The 20,380-nt window shown below is 48.6% G+C and overlaps 1 protein-coding gene across 1 annotated transcript; it reads left to right on the top strand.

The window, feature by feature from the left end:
- Positions 1 to 338: 338 nt before the first annotated feature.
- LOC119970006 (band 4.1-like protein 4A) lies at positions 339 to 15,780 on the top strand. The gene is made up of 2 exons (XM_038803965.1): positions 339 to 500; positions 15,462 to 15,780. Exons 1-2 carry the CDS (start codon positions 387 to 389, stop codon positions 15,588 to 15,590), a joined length of 243 nt encoding a protein of 80 aa, XP_038659893.1. The 5' UTR covers positions 339 to 386; the 3' UTR covers positions 15,591 to 15,780.
- The last annotated feature ends 4,600 nt before the right edge of the window (positions 15,781 to 20,380 follow it).

The raw sequence follows: 20,380 nt of genomic DNA, 5'->3' as shown, positions 1-20,380 counted from the left end.
ACAGAAGGGAATGGAATTAAGGGTTTCAGCTTATCTCTCCTCCCCTATCAGTAACACTAAAGCATTTCTCTGTAATTACTCAGTTAAAATAGAAGACTTAGGAACATGTTAAGTGTCCATCTTGTCACATTAACTTCAATCTTAGATTACATATTTAGGATTACTCGTGCTAAATGCATTGTGTCAAATTTCTGGTATAGTTTATTGTGTTTTAGATTCTTGGGTTCAAGCATTTAATTGAGTATGGTGCTGACTGTAATTAGTGCTCGATTTCACATACATTAAAGTATTAATAATTTGTATGGCATAATAACAAAGCTGATTTGATTATTAGTCAATGGCTAACTCAATAGAAATTTCAATGCTGCAAAATATAAAATGAAATAATGGATACATATCTTTTTGTTTTCAGTGCCAGGACTGATCTTGTGCCACCATTGCCTGTGACCCGTGCTTCAGATGTTCAAGACCGTCACGGATCATCTTCAACGTTGAATCAAGTACGTTTAGTCAAACTTTTAGAACTATACTAACAAAGCAACTAGATGTCTCGAACATGTCATTGTGAAGAAAATATTGTCAGCATTCGAGTCAATATTGAAAAGGGTCCCAACTGTCAAGGGCACAAACTCCAGAGTTTTCTACAAAAGTACAATTATTGTTGGGGTGAGGATATGGGGCATGTTCCAGGTGAAAAAGGTTCCATACTGAAAGCAGGTGGCTGAGGTAATGCATCAGAGATATGGCAGTGACTCCATGGAGCACAAACCTATTGTCCCCTCTCAGGAAGTCAGCACTTCCCACCCCTTCCAATCCTTCAGTAGCTTTGCTGATCTTGTCAGTGAGCCAGCCAGACTGATCCACCGATACCAAGTGGGGCATTCTGCAGCTGGTTGTTCTGGAGCTGCTGTAGACTATCCTCCATAGCCATTCGCAGTCACTTCCTCTGAAATTCAGCCACTGAGGTAGCACGGTGTAAGGGCACTAGAATAGGTAATGGTACATGGAAGGCAGGCACCAAGGGGATGCACAAGAGTCGAAAACGACCTTTGTATGCAATATATGATTTCATTTATCAATTTGCTTTTGAATGTTTATTTTGAGGTGATTTTAAATTTTTTGTATATATGTTTGGTCAGTGGATAAGTGAAGGCCCCGAGGGATTGTTGGTGAATGGGCGATTGCAATTGCAGTTGCAGATGAATTTTTCACTGGCACCCTGACCAGGAAGGCATTGTCTACCTTGCATCCTGTCTTTCTCCTCCTTCTCCTCATGCGTATGTTCCTCAGCTAGTCGCCATATAGCTGGTGTAGGGGGTTGTTCCTTCATCTGGTGACATGCAGCAGAACACCATGAATGTTGACACCGACTCTGCCAAGTGCTGCAAGACTGCAGACTGGTCCAGACAGTGGAAGCATTGACTCCACATGCCAGTTGTCTGTCCTATCACATTTCATGTGATGTGGTTTTCATTTGATGCATGCTGTGTATGTGTAGGTTGTGCCCAAGAGTCATGAAGCATGGCATCAGCAAATAGCCCTGACCACCCAGTGGCCATTCTTTGGCTTGTTGCTGTGGCTCAAATGCATCAAGTACAGCAGACTGCCACAGAATGAAGACAACTTGACTGCCTCTTGGGTACTGAGCATTGAACTGCTTTTCTCGTTACCTATGGTCACACACCAACTGGAAATTGAGGGAGTGGATTTCCTCTCTGTTGCTATGTAGTCTATAGTACCATGCAGTATCGGGTGCCTGCAATCCTCGCAAAACTGCATGTTCAGTCTCCATGCTTCTCTTGGGCAATAGAAAATGAAATATAGTTGGCTTTTATTGATTAGAGAGCCTCAGTGACCTTCCTTCCCAACTGTGGGATGTTCAACTCCAGCCTGGAAGGAGTCAGACACACAAACGTTCATCACCACGGTTACCTTCACAGTTGCTGGTAATGCAGTCCTTGCCCTGCTTTGAGGTTATTGTTTTAGTCCCAGGAGGTGGTAGACTTTACTTGACAACATCCATACTGAAGTGAAAATGTCTCACACAATGTTCCTCATTGAGATTCTGTGGTAGCATGGACCCTTTAAGGGGCGAGCCTTCATGGGCCACGTGACCTTCCCAGAACCTATGGAGATGGACATGCAAACCTGGGCCTATTGGGTGCCAGAGCGGTGCCCTGGTACCGGGAGAATCATCGGAGTAATCCGTGGAGTTGGTGGGATTGTCATATGTTGGAGTTGTGCTCGCCTGTACATATAAAGTTCTTCCTTTGTTAATAATCACCTTTGTGATTTAACTCAGACTCGTCATATTACCTCACGCGACAACAAATTCATGTAGGAGAAATAATCCCTGAATGTACTGAGGCAATATAGCCTCTGATTGAGACCCCTTTGTCCTCCTTCACCTCCTCCTTCTGACAGCTTACCCTGCCCTGCATGCCCTCTGTTCATTCTCCAATACGCTGTATTTCAAGGAGGATCCCTACTGATGCTTGGAAGCAATTGGTTTGTGCAGTAACCCTAATGTCAGTGCAAATTCCTTCTGCCCCTAAAGCATAGGAAATGGGAGCTAGAGGAGGATATTTGGCTCCTCAGTGCTCCATCATGCAACAAGGTGATAACTGATCTTCTATCTCAACTCTACCTTTGTACATTATGTCCAAATTCTTTAATTCTCTTTGTACCCAAAATATCTATTGATCTCTTGTCTTAAATGTGTTCAATGACTGAGCTGCCACAGTTCTCTGGGGCAGAGAGTTCCAAGATTCATGACCCTTTGAGAGAAGAAGCTTTTCTTTGTCCCAGTGCTAAATGGATGACCCCTTATTCTGAGACTGTGATACCCCCTGCCCCCGACGTTCAGGATTCTCCAACAAGGGGAAACATTTTCTCAGCATCCACCCTGTCAATTCCCTTAAGAATCTTATATGTTTTAATTTGACCACCTCCTTCTAAACACCAGAGAATAAAGACAAAGTCTACTCAATCTCTCCTTATTGGACAATCCCCTCATGCTAGGAACCAGTCTAATGAATCTTTGTTGCACTCTCACTAGGGCAAGTATATCCTTCCTTGGGCAAGTACTACACACATTACTCCAGGTGTAGCCTCACTAATGTACTGTATCATTGTAATAAGACTTTTTAAATCTTATACTCCAATCCCTTTGTAACAACAGTCAACATACTATTTGCCTGCCTAATTCCTTGCTGTACCTGCATGATAACATTATGATTCATGTACAAAGACAAACAGGAGCCTTTGAATGTAAATATTTCCCATTCTCTCACCATCCTAACAATATACTGCTTTTTTAGTTAACTTGTCAAAGTGGATAGGTTCACACGTCACCACATTGTATTGCATCCACCAAGTTCCTGCACACTTATCCAACCCATTCATAATCCTTCAGTATCCGACTTGCATCTCCTCACCACTTATTTTCCCACCTAAGTTCAGCGCACATGAATCCATTTCACCCAGTCCCCTCAACTAATTCAGTAATGCACATTCTAAATAGTTCTTTAAAAAATCTTTTTATTGGCATTTTCAAAATTTAGAAACAATTATATACATTGTTGGCCGTGTTTATTCACTGAACAATACAGAAAGGTTCGTCTTTTCTTTCCCTTAATTTCCCCCATTTACATTCTGATGCCCTCTGGCTCGGCATGTGGTCCCTCCCACCCTCCTGACCCCCCTCTCCCCACCCCACCTTGTGTCCCCCCTGCTCAGTTTTGAGGGGGGGGGGGCGTCTCACCCCCCCCCCCCTTCCTCTCCCCTCCCCCCTTTCTGTTCTTCCGCCGTCAACTTTGGTTGTCTTTCCCCTGTAATGGGGGGGGGGGGGGAGAGGGGCTGCCCCCTCCCTCCCAAGTTGTCCCTCTTGTGCCCCTCCAGTCTTTTCTCCTATTCCCTCTCCCCGGGTTACGCGCTCCTGTGGTTTCCCCGCTGTCTTTATTTTTCTTTTTTCCTCTCCCGTTTTTTTTTAACTTTCCCGTTTCCCCATCTTATTCGTTGTTGCTGGCCTCGAACAAGTTCTGGAACAGGCTGACAATCTGGCCCCATGTGTTTAGGAAGCCTACTTCTGACCCTCGGATGGCGTACTTAATCTTCTCCAGGTGGAGAAATTCACAAAGGTCAGCGAGCCAGTCTGCAGCCGTGGGTGGTGCTGCTGATCACCAGCCAAGCAGGATTCTCCAGCGTGCGATTAGGGAAGCGAAAGCAAGGGCGCGGCCCCCTTCCCCATGTGTAGCTCTCGCTGCTCTGATACCCCGAAGATTGCCACATTTAGGCATGGCCTCAGTCTCACCCCCACAATCTTGGACATTGCCTTGGAGAAGGCTGTACAGATCCTAGCAAGTTTGGGACATGCCCAGAACATGTGGGTGTGGCTGGCCAGGCCCCTCTGGGAAGAACCTACTCTTTATCCTCCACCTCCAGGAAGAACCTGCTCATTCGGGTTCTGGTCAGGTACGTTCTGTGCACCACTTTGAACTGAATGAGGCTGAGCCTTGTGCAGGAGGATGTGGAGTTGGCCCTGCTCAGTGCCTCACTCCAGAGTCCCCACCCCACATCTGTCCCCAGTTTGTCCTCCCATTTTTGTCTGCTCTCGTCCAGTGGTGTTCGGGCTGTTCAGTAGCTGTCCATACATTTTCCCACAGAGTTCCCCTTCTTTACTGTTTGCATTTATCAGGTCCTCTAATAGTGTAGTCTCTGGGGCCCTGGGGTACCCTACTCCCTCTTGCGGAGGAAGTGCATCATTTGGAGGTGTCTCATTTCCTGTCCTGTCAGCAGTTCCCATTCCTCCGTCAGTTTGTCCAGTGTCGCCAGTCTGTGCCCCACGTAGAAGTCCCTAACTGTCAGTGTGCCCCCGTCCCGTCTCCATTTCCTGAAGGTAGTGTCTAGCATGGCTGGGGGGGAATGTGTGATTGCCGCAGATGGGGGGCATCCTAGTCAGCCCGAAGTGCCGTCTTAATTGGGCCCGCGTTTTCAGTGTAGCTGCTACCACTGGGCTCGATGTGTATTTTGCCGAGGGGGATGGGAGTGCTACTGTCGCCAAGGCCTAGAGGGTTGTCCCCTTGCAGGAGGCCTCCTCCATCTGCTCCCACTTTGAGTTGGGTTTGTTTATCCATCCCCTCACACTTTCTGCCGTTGCTGCCCAGTGATAGTACTGTAGGTTCAGTAAAGCCAGGCCACCTTTGATATTCCTCCTTTGCAGTGTCAGTTTGGGAACACTCGGGTTCTTACCTCCCCCTACACACAAATGCCATAATTAAGCTGTCTACATTTTTGAAAAAGGTCTTGGGGATGAAGATCGGTATGGATCTAAACAGGAAGAGGAACCTCGGCAGCCCGTTCACCTTGGTCGCCTGCCAGGGAGAGTGGGAGTGCGTCCTCCAACAGGATGGACAGGTTCCACTTGTGGATCTGTGTCCAGTCTCTGGCTATTTGGATCCCCAAGTATCGAAATCTGTTCTGGGTTGTTTTAAACGGGAGCCCCTCCAGCTCTGTCCCTCCCCTGCTCGGGTTCACTGGGAATGTTTCGCATTTGCCCAGGTTGAGTTTGTAACCCGAGAAGTTTCCAAACTCTTTCAGGATCTGTATAATTGCTTTCAGTCCTTCCTGTGGCTTTGAGAAGTACAGGAGCAGGTCATCTGCATAGACTGAGACTCTGTGCTCTCTGTCTCCTCTCTGGATTACCTTCCAGCTTTTCGCGTCCAGCAGGGCTATCGCCAGAGGTTCGATTGTGAACATGAACAAGAGCGGGGACAATGGGCATCCTTGCCTTGTTCCTCTCTATAGCTGGAAGTATTCAGAGCTGGTGGTGTTAGTTTGGACACTCGCTTTGGGAGCGTTGTACAGGAACCTCACCCAGGCGGTGAACCCTGCTCCTAGCCCAAACCGCTCCAGTACCTCGAGGAGGTAGTTCCATTCGACTCTGTCGAAGGTCTTTTCTGTGTTCAGGGAGACGATCAACTCTGGTGTTCTCGCCCCGGGGGTGGGGAGAGTCATTATTATATTCAGCAGCAGCCTGATGTTCGCAGTGAGTTGCCTACCCTTGACAAACCCGTTTGGTCCTCTGCGACCACCTCTGGTACACACCTTCCAGCCTTTTGGCCAAGACCTTTGCGAGTATTTTCGAGTCTACATTCAACAGCGAAGTGGATCTATGTAATCCGCATTCCGTCGGGTCTTTATCCTTTTTTGGGTATCAATGAGATTGTGGCCTACAATCTAAAGCTAAAGTGGGAGGCAAAGTGCCCTTTGCCAGTGAGTCCGCAAACATGTCCTTTAGGTGTGGGGCCAGGGCCAGTGCAAATTTTTTTATAGAGGTTCGCCGGGAACCCATCGTGTCGCAGTGCCTTCCCCGCCTGCATGGAGTTGATGGTTGTGGTGGTATGAATATGAGCACTGCCATTGGCGCAGAGCACTGGTTTCACATTGGCTCTGGCTGGTCATGTGCCTCTCGGCTGATTGGCCGGGACTAGTCATGTGACTGCTCACCAATTTGTCGAGAGGCCAGTAGACCCCGCCTCTGAGGCGGGGTATAAGTACCCAGAGTTCCCGGCGGCCTTTCACTGTAGTCGACCACCGGGCTAACATCTAGCTGATTAAAGCCTGAGTTTGGACCTTCATCGTGTCTCGCGTCCATTAATGTGCATCAATTTAATCAGCTAGAATTTCGAGATGGAGCTGCACATCAATCCAGACAGCCTCCGCATCAGCCCGCATGCTTCAAACGCGCCAGTGACCTTTAAACATTGGCTGGCATGTTTCAACAGTTACCTGACGACTGCAGCCGGCAAGCCCACCAAGGAGCAGAAACTCCACATCCTCCACTCGTGTGTGGGCACAGCGGTATACTCAATGATCGAGGACGAACGGGATTATGACGCGGCTATGGATCTCCTGAGAGGACATTTTCTCCGGCCGGTCAACCAAGTTTATGCTCGGCATCTCCTAGCTATGAGACAACAGTTCCCTGGTGAGTCCGTCAACGTGTTTTACCGGGCCCTTGCAGCTCTGGGAAGAAATTGCGCCTGTCCACAAGTTTCTGCGACAGAGCACATGGAACATCTAGCTGCAGGAAGAAGGGCCATTACGCTGTGGTCTGTCAGACCAAGTCGGTCGCTGCTGTTCCGCGCAGCGACCGTGGATCCACCCCCTCCCCCCCCCCCCGGGCCCTCCCATGGCCCAGCACCGTGCACCAACCTATCTGGCCTGCCTCCCGGCCCCCGCAACAGGCCCAAGGTCCTCCCGACCCCCGCTCCCGGCTGCCCTGACCGGCCCACAGACACCGCTGACCCTGCCCCCAGCCGCCACGAGGGTCCCACGGGATCCGCCATCTTGGGCCCCGGACGCCGCGGGTGGACCTCGGGCGCTGCCATTTGGGGGCTCCGACTCCACTTGCGGGTCCTGGCGCCACCATCTTGCTGTCCTGACTCCACGTGCAGGTCCTGGATGCCGCCATCTTGGGCCAACACGGAAGGCCCTGCCAGCGATTACTCTGCCACCGAGGAGAGATCTGGAACTGTCGCCACGACTTGCTTCCATCATGCTTGACCAGTCGCGACCACGCACGCTCGCCAAGACTACGACAACGATCCAGCTCAACGGGTATGAGACGAAATGCCTACTGGACTCCGGGAGCACGGAAGTTTCGTTCACCCCGACACGGTAAGACGCTGCGCGCTCCCCATCCACCCAGTTAAGCATAAAATCGAATTGGCCTTGGGTTCGCACTCTGTCCAGATCACTGGGTGCTGCATAGCGGACCTCACGGTCCAGGGGAGGGTTTTCAAAACCTACAAACTCCTCATCCTCCCCCGTCTATGTGCTCCGGCACTCTTGGGCCTGGATTTCCAGTGCAACCTGCAAAGCTTGACCTTCCAATTCGGCGGCCCTATTCCCCCCTTACTGTCTGCAGCCTCGCGTCTTTCAAAGTGGAACCCCCTTCCTTGTTTGCTAATCTCACCCAAGATTGTAAAACTGTCGACACTAAGAACAGACGATACAGTGCCCAGGACCGGACCTTCATCAGGTCCGAGGTCCAGAGGCTCATAAAGGAAGGAGTCATCGAGGCCAGCAACAGTCCCTGGCGAGCCCAAGTGCTGGTAGTTTGGACTGGGGAGAAAAACCGGATGGTCATTGACTACAGTCAGACCATCAACAGGTTTACGCAGCTGGACGCGTACCCTCTCCCCCGTATTTCCAACCTGGTTAACAAGATCGCGAAATACAAAGTCTTTTCCACGGTGGACCTTAAGTCTGCCTACCACCAGCTCCCCATCCGCGCGAGTGACTGCAAGTACACCGCGTTTGAGGCAGATGGGCGCCTCTACCACTTGTTGCTCATTCTGAGTAAGTGTGTTTAACACTCCTCCAGCAGAGGAAGTGTGCTTAACACGAGCTTGGCTCTGTTTCTCGTTTCTATGCTCTGGAGTCGCCAGGTGCCATAAGAGACACCGTCACAAGTATCAAGGTCAAGTTCAAAGCAATAAAGCTATACACCAATTAGTAAGTCCAAACAGTTAGAGTTTATTATAACAATTATAATAAATACTCATGCACACGCTAAAGACTAACTTACTTGAATGAAATGAAAATCGCTTATTGTCACGAGTAGGCTTCAATGAAGTTACTGTGAAAAGCCCCTAGTCGCCACATTCCGGCGCCTGTCCGGGGAGGCTGGTACGGGAATTGAACCGTGCTGCTGGCCTGCTTGGTCTGCTTTATAAGCCAGCGATTTAGCCTTGTGAGCTAAACCAGCCCCTGGTTCTTCTGGTTCAGTAGCTGGTTCAGCTACTTCTACCATTAAACGACTAATACTTATCTAAGAAGGAACAGGCAAGGTCAGGGAACAAGGCCTTCATTCCGTTCTGGTCTGCAACTTCTTGTGACTACTGGTCGGCACGGGTATAAGTAATGCCTGGGTCAAGGTAGCAATCGTCGTTTTGGCACTTACTTATCGATGTCTGCTGCTCGACGGCTGGTGTAAAAGACAGGAGTCTGGAGGCTGGAGTCGGAGGCCGGAGACAGGAGACCGAACCATGTGCGGGACCTTCTTTTATAGGTCCCAGGAGGTCCGTGCCCCTTGGGGCGGGCTTCCTCACCTGCTGGGGATCGATTGGGCCTTTTCCCAATCGATATGATTTGAACCCCCCTATCCTAGGGTCGCTCCTTGATGGCTGGGGTGGTTCTTAGGACTCATTGTCCTGGTTTCGCTGGCTCCATCGTGTCTGCTTCGCTTTTGAAAGTATCGATTGATACTTGAGTGTATCTATTGTGCCCGGGATTGTCCCGGTATCACCGCATTAGTATGTAAACTGTTTTCCCATTAACAGCGCTGCCTGAACTCTGCAGCTGTCGGGAAACCGGTTTTTGCAAGTGTCTCAATGCTGACTGCTTCTGCAAGCTGTTTGCTCTTTACTATGTCCGTTTTTCCCTGTATTCTTTGCAGTCTTCTATTTTGTGTTACTGGTGTCCATCTTAGATGGCTACACACTTCCTCAGGGTTCCATTCGGTGTCACAAATGGGGTCTCGGTCTTCCAACGGGAGATGGACCGAATGGTCGACAAGCACGGTTTACGGGCTACCTTCCCGTATCTTGATAACGTCACCATCTGCGGCCACGACCAGCAGGACCACAACATCAACCTCCAAAAATTCCTCCGAACCGCAAAACTCCTTAATTTAACCTACAATAAGGATAAGTGCGTGTTTAGCACCGACCGTCTAGCCATCCTTGGCTACGTAGTGCGTAACGGAGTGATAGGCCCCGATCCCGAATGCATGCGCCCCCTGATGGAACTCTCTCTCCCCAACACCGTCAAATCCCTCAAACGCTGCCTGGGCTTCTTCTCCTATTACGCCCAGTGGGTCCCCAACTACGCCGACAAAGCCCACCCCCTCATCCAGTCCACCTCCTTTCCCCTGTCAACGGAGGCCCGCCAGGCTTTAGCCGCATCAAAGCGGATATCTCAAAGGCCACGATGCATGCTATCAACGAGTCCCTCCCATTCCAGGTCGAGAGCGACGCGTCTGACGTAGCTCTGGCGGCCACCCTGAACCAAGCGAGCATACCCGTGGCCTTCTTCTCCCGGACCCTCCACGCTCCGAACTCCGCCATTCCTCGGTGGAAAAGGAGGCACAGGCCATAGTTGAAGCTGTGCGATATTGGAGGCACTATCTGGCCGGCAGGAAGTTTACCCTCCTCACGGACTAACGGTCAGTAGCTTTCATGTTCGATAATGCACAGAGGGGCAAGATTCCCGTACCAGCCTCCCCGGACAGGCGCCGGAATGTGGCGACTAGGGACTTTTCACAGTAACTTCATTGAAGCCTACTCGTGACAATAAGCGATTTTCATTTTCATTTCATTTCAAGAACGACAAGATCTTGCGGTGGCGGATCGAGTTGTCCACGTACAACTACGATATCTTGTATCGTCCTGGGAAGCTCAACAAGCCTCCCGATGCCCTAGCCTGCGGTACCTGCGCCAGCGCGCAGATTGACCACCTCCGCTCCCTCCACACGGACCTCTGCCATCCAGGGGTAACCCGTTTTTACCATTTTATTAAGACCCACAACCTGCCCTACTCCGTTGAGGAAGTCAGGACCATCACCAGGGACTGCCACGTCTGCGCCGAGTGCAAACCGCACTTCTACCGCCCCGAACAAGCGTATCTGATCAAGGCGTCCCGTCCCTTCGAGCGTCTCAGTATAGACTTCATGGGTCCCCTCCCCTCGAACAACCGCAACACATATTTCTTGAGTGTGATTGACGAATACTCCCGCTTCCCTTTCGCCATCCCCTGCCCCGTCATGACCACAACAACCATCATAAAGGCCCTCCTATCCATCTTCTCCCTGTTCGGTTACTCCGCGTACATCCACAGCAACCGGGGGTCCTCCTTTATGAATGACGAACTGCATCAATTCCTGCTCAGCAGGGGCATAGCCTCCAGCAGGATGACCAGTTATAACCCTCGGGGTAATGGTCAGGTCGAGCGGGAGAATGGCACCATCTGGAAGACGATCCTGCTGGCCCTACGGTCCGAGATCTCCCTATCCCCCGTTGGCAAGAGGTTATCCCCAACGCCCTCCATTCAATCCGGTCTCTGCTCTGTACTACCACTAATCAGACACCTCGTGAACGTCTTCTTGTTTTCACCAGGAAGTCGGCCTCAGGATCCTCTCTCCCAACCTGGCTGGCCACCCCCGGGCCCATCTTGCTCCAGAAGCATGTGCGGGTGCACAAGTCCGACCCGTTGGTTGAGCGAGTCCAGTTACCCCACGCCAACCCGCAGTATGCGTACGTGGAGTATCCCGACGGTCGGAAGGATACGGTCTCGCTTCGGGACCTGGCACCCGCCGGCGTGCGGCCTTCCCCCCTACATCAACACCTCCCCCCCCCAATCCTGATTCCCCCTAGCACCTAGCACTCCCATGACCCCGCGCACAGACCCCCCCTTCCCCGATCACAGCATCTTCACCACCGGCCCGGGGTATGGAGACACATCTACGACCGACGCTCCCGGAGTCAAGGACGACCACCGGCCCGACGTCACCGGCTCCACTGCGACGGTCCACCAGAACACCACGGGCACCCGACAGGCTGATCGAGTCCATCTGATGCCACCATGGGACTTTATTGGACTCTATTGTAATATTTTGTTTTGCACCCAACTGTATTCGGTTTTGTTCACTTTCGCCACGAGCCAGTGGGCAGCCTCCATCTTCTCGATTGTCTCTACTCATACCACCAGTCCTTGGCCCCCCCTTCTCTCTTTTCCCCTTACAACACCCCCCCGGCTTCTTTCTCCACAAGGGGTGAATGTGGTGGTATGAATAGGAGCACTGCCATTGGTGCAGAGCACTGGTTTCCCATTGGCTCTGGCTGGTCATGTGCCTCTCGGCTGATTGGTTGGGACTAGTCATGTGACTGCTCACCAATTGGTTGCGAGGCAAGTAGACCCGGCCTCTGAGGCGGGGTATAAGTACCCAGAGTTCCCGGCAGTCAGCCTTTCACTGCAGTCGACCACCGGGCTAACATCTAGCTGATTAAAGCCTGAGTTTGGACCTTCATCGTGTCTCGCGTCCATTGATGGCGCATCAATGGTCTCCATGATTTCTCCCAGATCTATTAGTGCTTCCAGCTCCCTCTTCTGTCTTCCCCCACGACTGGTAGTTCCAGTCCGTCAAGGAACTGTTTCATCACTGCATCCCCATCAGGGGGCTCGGAGGTGTACAGCCCTCGGTAGAAGGTCTCGAATGCTTGATTGACCTCTTTTGGTTCTGCTTCCAGTCTGTCTCTGTTATTCTTTACCTGTGCTATTTCCCGTGTGGCTGCCTGCTTTCTCAGCTGGTGAGCCAGTAGGTGGCCAGTCTTGTCTCCATGTTCCTCCGTGTCTGGCGGAGATGGTACACTGCTTTCCCAGTGTCCATTTGCAGCTTTTCCCTCTCCGCCAGCAGTTCTGCAGTCGGGGCCTCGGAATACTTTCTGTCGACTTCCAAAATGCTGCTTGGCCACCCTCTCTTCCCTATCTCTGCTTGCCTTGTAGGCTATGATCTCTCCTTTAATCATGGCCTTCAGTGCCTCCCAGAATGTGGAGGGTTCTGGTTGTTACAAACGTCATCAGCTATGGCCCATGATATTTTCTGGCAGAAGGCCTTGTCGGCCAGGAGGTCCGTCTCCAGCCTCCATGTGGGGCGCTGGGCATGGTCCGTCTCCAACCTCACATCCATGTAATGTGGAGCGTGGTCGGAGATGACGATCGCAGTATATTCCGCTCCTATGATTCCTGGAAGCACCGATTTCCCCACTGCAAAGAAGTTGATGAAGGTATACATCCTGTGCACCTGCGAAAAGAACGGGAATTCCTTTTCTCCCGGGTGTAGGAACCTCCATGGGTCCACCGCCCCCATTTGCTCCATGAATATTCCCAACTCCCTAGCCATGCCTGTCTTTCTCCCCGTTTTGGGGTTTATCGATTGGTCAGTGGGTCCTGTACGCACTTGAAGTCGTCCCCCAATAATCAGTCGGTGTGTCTCGATGTCGGGAATTCTGCCATGGTCTTTTTTATAAATTCTGTGTCGTCCCAGTTGGGAGTGTACACACTTACCAACGGTGCTCCTTCCAGGACACCGCCGACCATGACGCACTGTACCCCAGGATCCGTAACCGTCTTGGTCTCCATGAATCACGTCCTCTTGCTGATCAGCATGGCTACTCCCCTAGCCCTCGTACCGTAGCATGAATGGTTGGTCTGTCCCACCCAGCCCTTCCTTACCAGCAGTCGGTCCTGTTCCCTCAGGTGTGTCTCCTGTAGGTAAACTATGTCGGCCTTCACGCTTCTTAGGTGGGCGAAGACTCTGGATCTTTTCATCGGGCCGTTACGCCACTTACATTCCAGGAAACTATCCTGGTGGGGATTTTCTGACCCCCTGGTCCTGCGAGATCAACCATACTTACCTGGTGGACGCGCCCCTGCTCTCTGGGGTTTCCCTTTGTCCCAGGGGCACCCAACATGGCCGCCAACTATGTGTACGCCACGTGGATTCACCCCCGCACTCTGGGCTCTCCCTTTGCCCAGGGGCCCTCCCGAGGGGCTGCTTGCGGCACCACCTTGGTTCCTCACCCTGCTCCATGCCTGCCAAGGCCTATGTCTGTCTCGCTGCCCAGCCTTATCTGTCTTTTTGTTTCCTTTCTGTTCTGTGCGTCCTCCCCATCTCCATTCCCCCCCCCCCCCCCACCTTGGTGTTCTCCCCCTCTTCTGCCCTGTCCCCACCACTTTTGACTAGATACTCCCTCTTCCCTGAGAGGTGCCTCCCTTACTGCCTGTCTTCCCGTGCTAGCCCCCTCACTAGTATGGTGACTCCCCTCTCAGTGCTGGTCTAGCCCTGGCCCTGTTTTATTTTTTTTAAAATTTAGAGTACCCAATTATTTTTTCCAATTAAGGGGCAGTTTAGCGTGGCCAATCCACCTATCCTGCACATCTTTGGGTTGTGGGGGTGAAACCCACACAGACAAGGGGAGAACGAACAAACTCCACCTCGACAGTGCCCTCAGCATCGCAGGCAGCAATGCTAACCACTGTGCCACCGTGCTGCCCTTCCCTGGCCCTGTTTTACCCACCCATCTCCGCCCCCTATCCCACCCCCCTTGCCTGCTTCCCCTATTCTCGCTCCCCTTTCCCTGTTTCCCCTCTTCAAACTAAGAAAAGAGACAAACACGAACACGAGGCAGTACAGTCGTGCACAAAAACATAGTCCACATTATAGTATTTGTTTTCGGTCCGTCCTCCACTCTCACTCCCTTTCGTCCTCTGTCCCTGCCACTTTCACCGCTGCCGCGTGTGTTCTCCCTCCAGGCTGTTCATTTTTACCAACTCATCGGACTCCGCCGGGGTGCCGAAATAATGTTCCTTCCGCTGGTATGTCACCCAGAGTCTGGCCGGGAATAACATGCGGAATCGCACCCATATCTATGAAACATAATAACCCATTTGTTGTTTCTAGAGTTTGATCAACTTTTCCTATTTGTCTCTTATCCCAATCTACTTTAGGTTGCCTAAAGTTTGCATTATTGTATATTTTCCTTAATGATTTATAGTATACATACATCCAATATGGCAATATAACCGATTTGTCTCAAATCAGCACCATATATTCAGAGTGGTGATGGCAAGTGTCTGGATTGGATTTGTTCTGCTTTCTGTGACAGGACAGACTTGGACATTTTTGCACCCTGAGGTAGATGCCAGTGATGTAACTATACTGGAACAGGTACTTCTGGAGCATATGTCTTCAGCACCACATCTGGCATATTGTTTGGGTCCATAGCATTTGTTACGTTCAGTGGGGTCGGCTGTTTCTTGATATCATGTGGAATATGATAAATTAGCTGAAGATTGGCATTTGTGAAGGTGGGGATCTCAGGAATATCATCTACTTGGCACTTCTTTGAATATGGTTGCAAACGCTTAAGCCTTGTGTTTTGCAAATACATGCTGGGGTACGTGACTCAGGATGCAGGTGTTCACGGAGACTCCTTCCCCTGTTGTTTAATTGTCCATCAACATTCATGTGACAGGACTGCAGAGCTTTGATCTGATCTATTGGTTGGGGGATCACTTAGCCCTGTTTATAGCTTGCTGCTTCTGCTGTTTAGCATGAACGTCACCTTGTGTTGTCGATTCACCAGGTCAGCACCTCATGTTTAGGTTTGTCCAGTGATGCTCCTGGCATGCTGTCCTACACTCCTTGTTGAAGCTGGGTCACTGTCCTGGGTTGGTCATAATGGTGTAGTGAGGGAAATGCTGGTCCTTGAGATTACAGCTTGCAATGGTATACAATTCATGCCCTGCAGAATTTTCTATTTTAGCAATATAAAAAATGTTTCTCAATAAATGGATGAAAAAAAATTCTCTTTGTTTTAAAATTTTGTTACAAACAGAAGAGAAATAAATCTGATGGCAGTACCACGGAAGGAAAGACACAAACTTCAAGTGATGACTGGGATTCAAAATACAGTGTTAAAACTTCCAGGACTATGCAAACACCACGGATCAAGGCCGAGACCTGATTACCTTTAAATTATCAACTGAAGAATATTTTGGGCATGCAGTGATGATTCTACATGTCACTCTAACATTTCTCGGGAGAAAACCCATTTTAAAAATGTGTTACTATAATGCATCGTATTTCTGGAATTTATGACCATGAGTTTATACTGATCTCAAACAATCCTCTGGATTTATATATTCCAATTTTTCTTTTGCTGCTTGATTTTCTATATTAGTCTGTCAAGTGCAGATGATGTTAAGTAGCTGAACTCTGGACTTCTGGTGACTTTTGCGCGAGTGGAGCGGCCACGTTCAGGAGAAGCTCCCGCCGGTCCACGATTTCGCGGTCTTTTTCAGGGGGTTCCCGCTGATTTTAAAAAATAATTAAACCTCTCCGGGGTCGGCCCTGCCTCCCTTGCCCTGTTAAAGCATCAAAGCTCCATTTCACGGAGGGAAGGGCGGGAGAGGAGAGACTGGTCCCGGTGGGTTCGGCAGAGCGGCTGCATGTGGAAGAGGAGCTTTGTTCCCGAAGGAACAATCTGAAAGCCGAAGGGCTCAAAGAGCACGGAGAGAAAAAAATGCAAATGCTGAACATGACTAGTCTAGTTTCTGATAACACCCTGCTCAGATTGCAGCTACTGCCTTTGATTTTGATATACTTAATCTCCATTTTACTAAATCAATTTGTGTGCATTGAAATGTCTGTTACTTAACATTGTACATGTGACCAGAATTTGTTGCATTTCCTGAAAGCATACAGTGCACTCTTCTGTAAATTTATGTACATATTGGATGTGATTTGAGCACTGCTTGAAAGTGTAAAATATATTAGGTAAAGGGTAAGGTGGATATAAGTCAATGCAGCCTGTTGCCGATGGTGTAGCGATCAGGCATTGCAGTCAGCAAATTGTTTTTCCACCTAGATTGTTTTGGATGTCAGTGACTATAGTTAACTATTTAAAGTAGCCATTGGCAGAATGTTTTTTGCCAATGAAAACAAGTAAACACATCTAGTCCTGGACTGTATTGTTGTTTCAGAACAAGGTAGGAGCCAGGCCATAAACAAGGCTTTTATTTAAAAATACTATATCTATTGATGGTTGTAACACCATTTCCTTGATGATTCCACTTCTGGGGGAGACCAAAGCTAAGGGCAATAAATATAAGACTGTCAATAAATCCAATGGTGAGTTCAGAATAGAACAAAGAAAATTACAGCACAGGAACAGGCCCTTCGGCCCTCCCAGCCTGCGCCGATCCAGATCCTTTATCTAAACCTGTGCCTATTTTCCAAGGATCTACTTCCCTCTGTTCCCCGCCTGTTCATATATCTGTCTAGATGCATCTTAAATGATGCTATCATGCCCGCTTCTACCACCTCCACTGGCAAAGCGTTCCAGGCACACACCACCCTCTGCGTAAAAACATTTCCACCCACATCTCCCTTAAACGTTCCCCCTCTCACCTTGAAATCGTGACCCCTTGTAATTGGCACCCCCACTTTTGGAAAAAGCTTGTTGTTATCCACCCTGTCCATACCTCTCATAATTTTGTAGACCTCAATCAGGCCCCCCTCATCCTCCGTCTTTCCAACAAAAACAATCCTAATCTACTCAACTTTTCTTCATAGCTAGCACCCTCCATACCAGGCAACATCCTGGTGAACCTCCTCTGCACCCTCTCTAAAGCATCCACATCCTTCTGGTAATGTGGCGACCAGAACTGCACGCAGTATTCCAAATGTGGCCTAACCAAAGTCCTACACAACTGTAACATGACCTGCCGACTTTTGTACTCAATACCCTGTCTGATGAAGGCAAGCATGCTGTATGCCTTCTTGACCACTCTATCGACCTGCGTTGCCACCTTCAGGGTACAATGGACCTGAACTCCCAGATCTCTCTGTACATTAATTTTCCCCAGGACTCTTCCATTGACCATATAGTCCGCTCTTGAATTAGATCTTCCAAAATACATCACCTCGCATTTGCCTGGATTGAACTCCATCTGCCATTTCTCTGCCCAACTCACCAATCTATCTATATTTTGTTGTATTCTCTGACAGTCCTCCTCGCTATCTGCAACTCCACCAATCTTAGTATCATCTGCAAATTTGCTAATCAGACCACCTATACCTTCGTCCAGATCATTTATGTATATCACAAACAACAGTTGTCCGAGCACGGATCCCTGTGGAACACCACTAGTCACCTTTCTCCATTTTGAGAAACTCCCTTCCACCACTACTCTCTGTCTCCTGTTGCCCAGCCAGTTCTTTATCTATCTAGCTAGTGCACCCTGAACCCCATACGACTTCACTATTTCCATAAACCTGTCATGGGAAACTTTATCAAATGCCTTACTGAAGTCCATGTATATGACATCTACAGCCTTTCCCTCATCAATTAACTTTATCACTTCCTCAAAGAATTCCTTCCCTGCACAAAACCATGCTGCCTATCACTGATTAGTCTATTTTCTTCCAAATGTGAATAGATCCTATCCCTCAATATCTTTTCCAACAGTTTGTCTACCACTGATGTCAAGCTCACAGGTCTATAATTCGCTGGATTATCCCTGCTACCCTTCTTAAACAATGGGACAACATTAGCAATTCTCTAGTCCTCCGGGACCTCACCCGTGCTCAAGGATGCTGCAAAGATACCTGTTAAGGAGAAACTTCTTAGAGTGTGTTTGAAATGTGGAACTTGTTATCACAATAAGTAGTTGAGACAGATAGCATCGACCCATTTAAGGGAAAATTAGATAAAAACATGCAAGAAAAAGGATGAGCAGTTAGTGATGATAAGATTAGATAAAGAGTATGGGAAGTGGCCCATAAACACTAGCAGAGATCATTACAGCTGAATAGTCTATTTCTGTGATGTATATCTTCTGTAATTGAACTAAAACACTGTGGGAAATTAGCTTTACAAACCAATTATTGCATATGTATTCCAGATTTAAATGAAATGCACACAACAGTGTTAATTCCTGTTCCCTCAAAAAAAACGTGTGTGGAACTGGCCACTTCGCACCTGCTGCTAATAGGATCAAAACTCATCACCCACAGAAGGTCAAGGCCCATTGAGACTAAGACAGCAACTTTCTTTCCTTCAGGACTATGAAGAGACAAGTATCTTAATCAGAGATGTTAGTATTTTCCATGCATCACAATTCTCAATTGTAATCACTTGCTGTTGACAATCCTATTCTTGATTCTGTTGGGCATATGTAATCATAATGATAACAGTACCAGAAAAATGAGAACTATTTGTAATTTCTAGAGTTGTTGGCAATGAAATGGCTGCCACAAAGAATAACCACATGCAAAGCAATAATATGCTGGATTAGTAAACTTTCGAAACATTAAATTGGAAGGTACGGTTATTGCCTTAATGTAATTTGCATGTTATTATGAGTTTGGTTACTAGAGAAGAAAATAAATCAGCAAGTTTTAAAACTGATCTTTTCTGCACAGATCTTTCCTGATCATTTCACGATATCAATTTGCTTACGGTTTTGTACGTGCGTTCTATCACAAATCTACAATCTACATTGTGGGCAAGCAGGAGCATGTTCCATCCACATCTGATGTATTTTAGCGCAGTTTCAACCACTTCTGATAGTTCAACTACCTTTTTTAAATTTTGTTTTTAAAATTTAGGTTACATAATTATTTTTTCCAATTAAAGGGCAATTTAGCGTGGCCAATCCACCTACTCTGCACATTTTTGAGTTGTGGGGGCGAAACCCACGCAGACATGGGGAGAATGTGCAAACTCCACACGGACAGTGACCCAGAGCCGGGATCGAACCTGGGACCCCAGCGCCGTGAGGCGGTTGTCCTAACCACTAGGCCACCGTGCTGCCCCTAGTTCAACTACCTTAAACTAGCTATTAATTTGGCCACTTGTTTTGTAGTGGATCCACTAACAGTGAATGATAATATCCGGCTGATTTCCTTCCCGCTTCCAAGGTGTTTTATTCACTCACCCAGCTCCTTTCTTGGCCCACGGGTTCCAGAATGAAGAGTGCTGCCATTAGATTGGAAAGCGTGCAATAAAATTAACCAGAGACCCAATGGCTGGAATTTAGTCCAGGAGACATGGGTCCCACCAATGGATTTGGAAGTTGGAAGGATTCCCAAGGGAGCGAGAAGTGTCCAGCCGGACAATTAGGGAAAGTGATGTATGGGGTATCGATTACATGGTGGGGATGGACCCTTATGTTGCTTTCATTGATATCAGTGTCTCTGGTGCCTGCAGACGCCTTTCCTTCTCGTTGCTCCACTCATATGTCCAACATTGTGATCATCATGTGTTACATTTGCGGCGGACACCAGTATCTTGTCTTTTTTAGAATCCAGAAACCCAGATATTCACTAAAAGAATGAAGCCACGGGGTCACAGTTTAAATCAAAATAATTTTACTGCACAAAAATCAGGGAACATGGATACTAAGAAATACTCAATTATAAATAGTCCATTGTGTTAAAGATATTAAAAAGTAGAATGAACACTGATATTGTATTTTACATTAAACTTCGCTACCCAACTTTCCTCCTCCACCCATTGACTTTCCATCCCAAAACCCCCAGGTCAGATGCCTACGTGAAATTGTAAGATCAACCATTTAGTCTGTGCACGGCTTCGAAGATTTGCATGAGGGACTTCCTGAGCTTAGCTCTAGCAATGATATCCCTTCAAATTTCCTCCAACAGGCCCATGGTTGTAGACTTGTAGTTGAACACAGTGGGCGCGATTTAACTAAATGGGAACAAAGTCCCCTAGCGACACATTTCGACGTA

Source organism: Scyliorhinus canicula, chromosome 8, assembly GCF_902713615.1.
Source record: "Scyliorhinus canicula chromosome 8, sScyCan1.1, whole genome shotgun sequence".
In the NCBI taxonomy this organism is placed as follows: domain Eukaryota; kingdom Metazoa; phylum Chordata; class Chondrichthyes; order Carcharhiniformes; family Scyliorhinidae; genus Scyliorhinus; species Scyliorhinus canicula.
The sequence above is the reverse complement of the archived record's forward strand: the minus strand, read 5'-3'. Positions and strand labels throughout refer to the sequence as shown.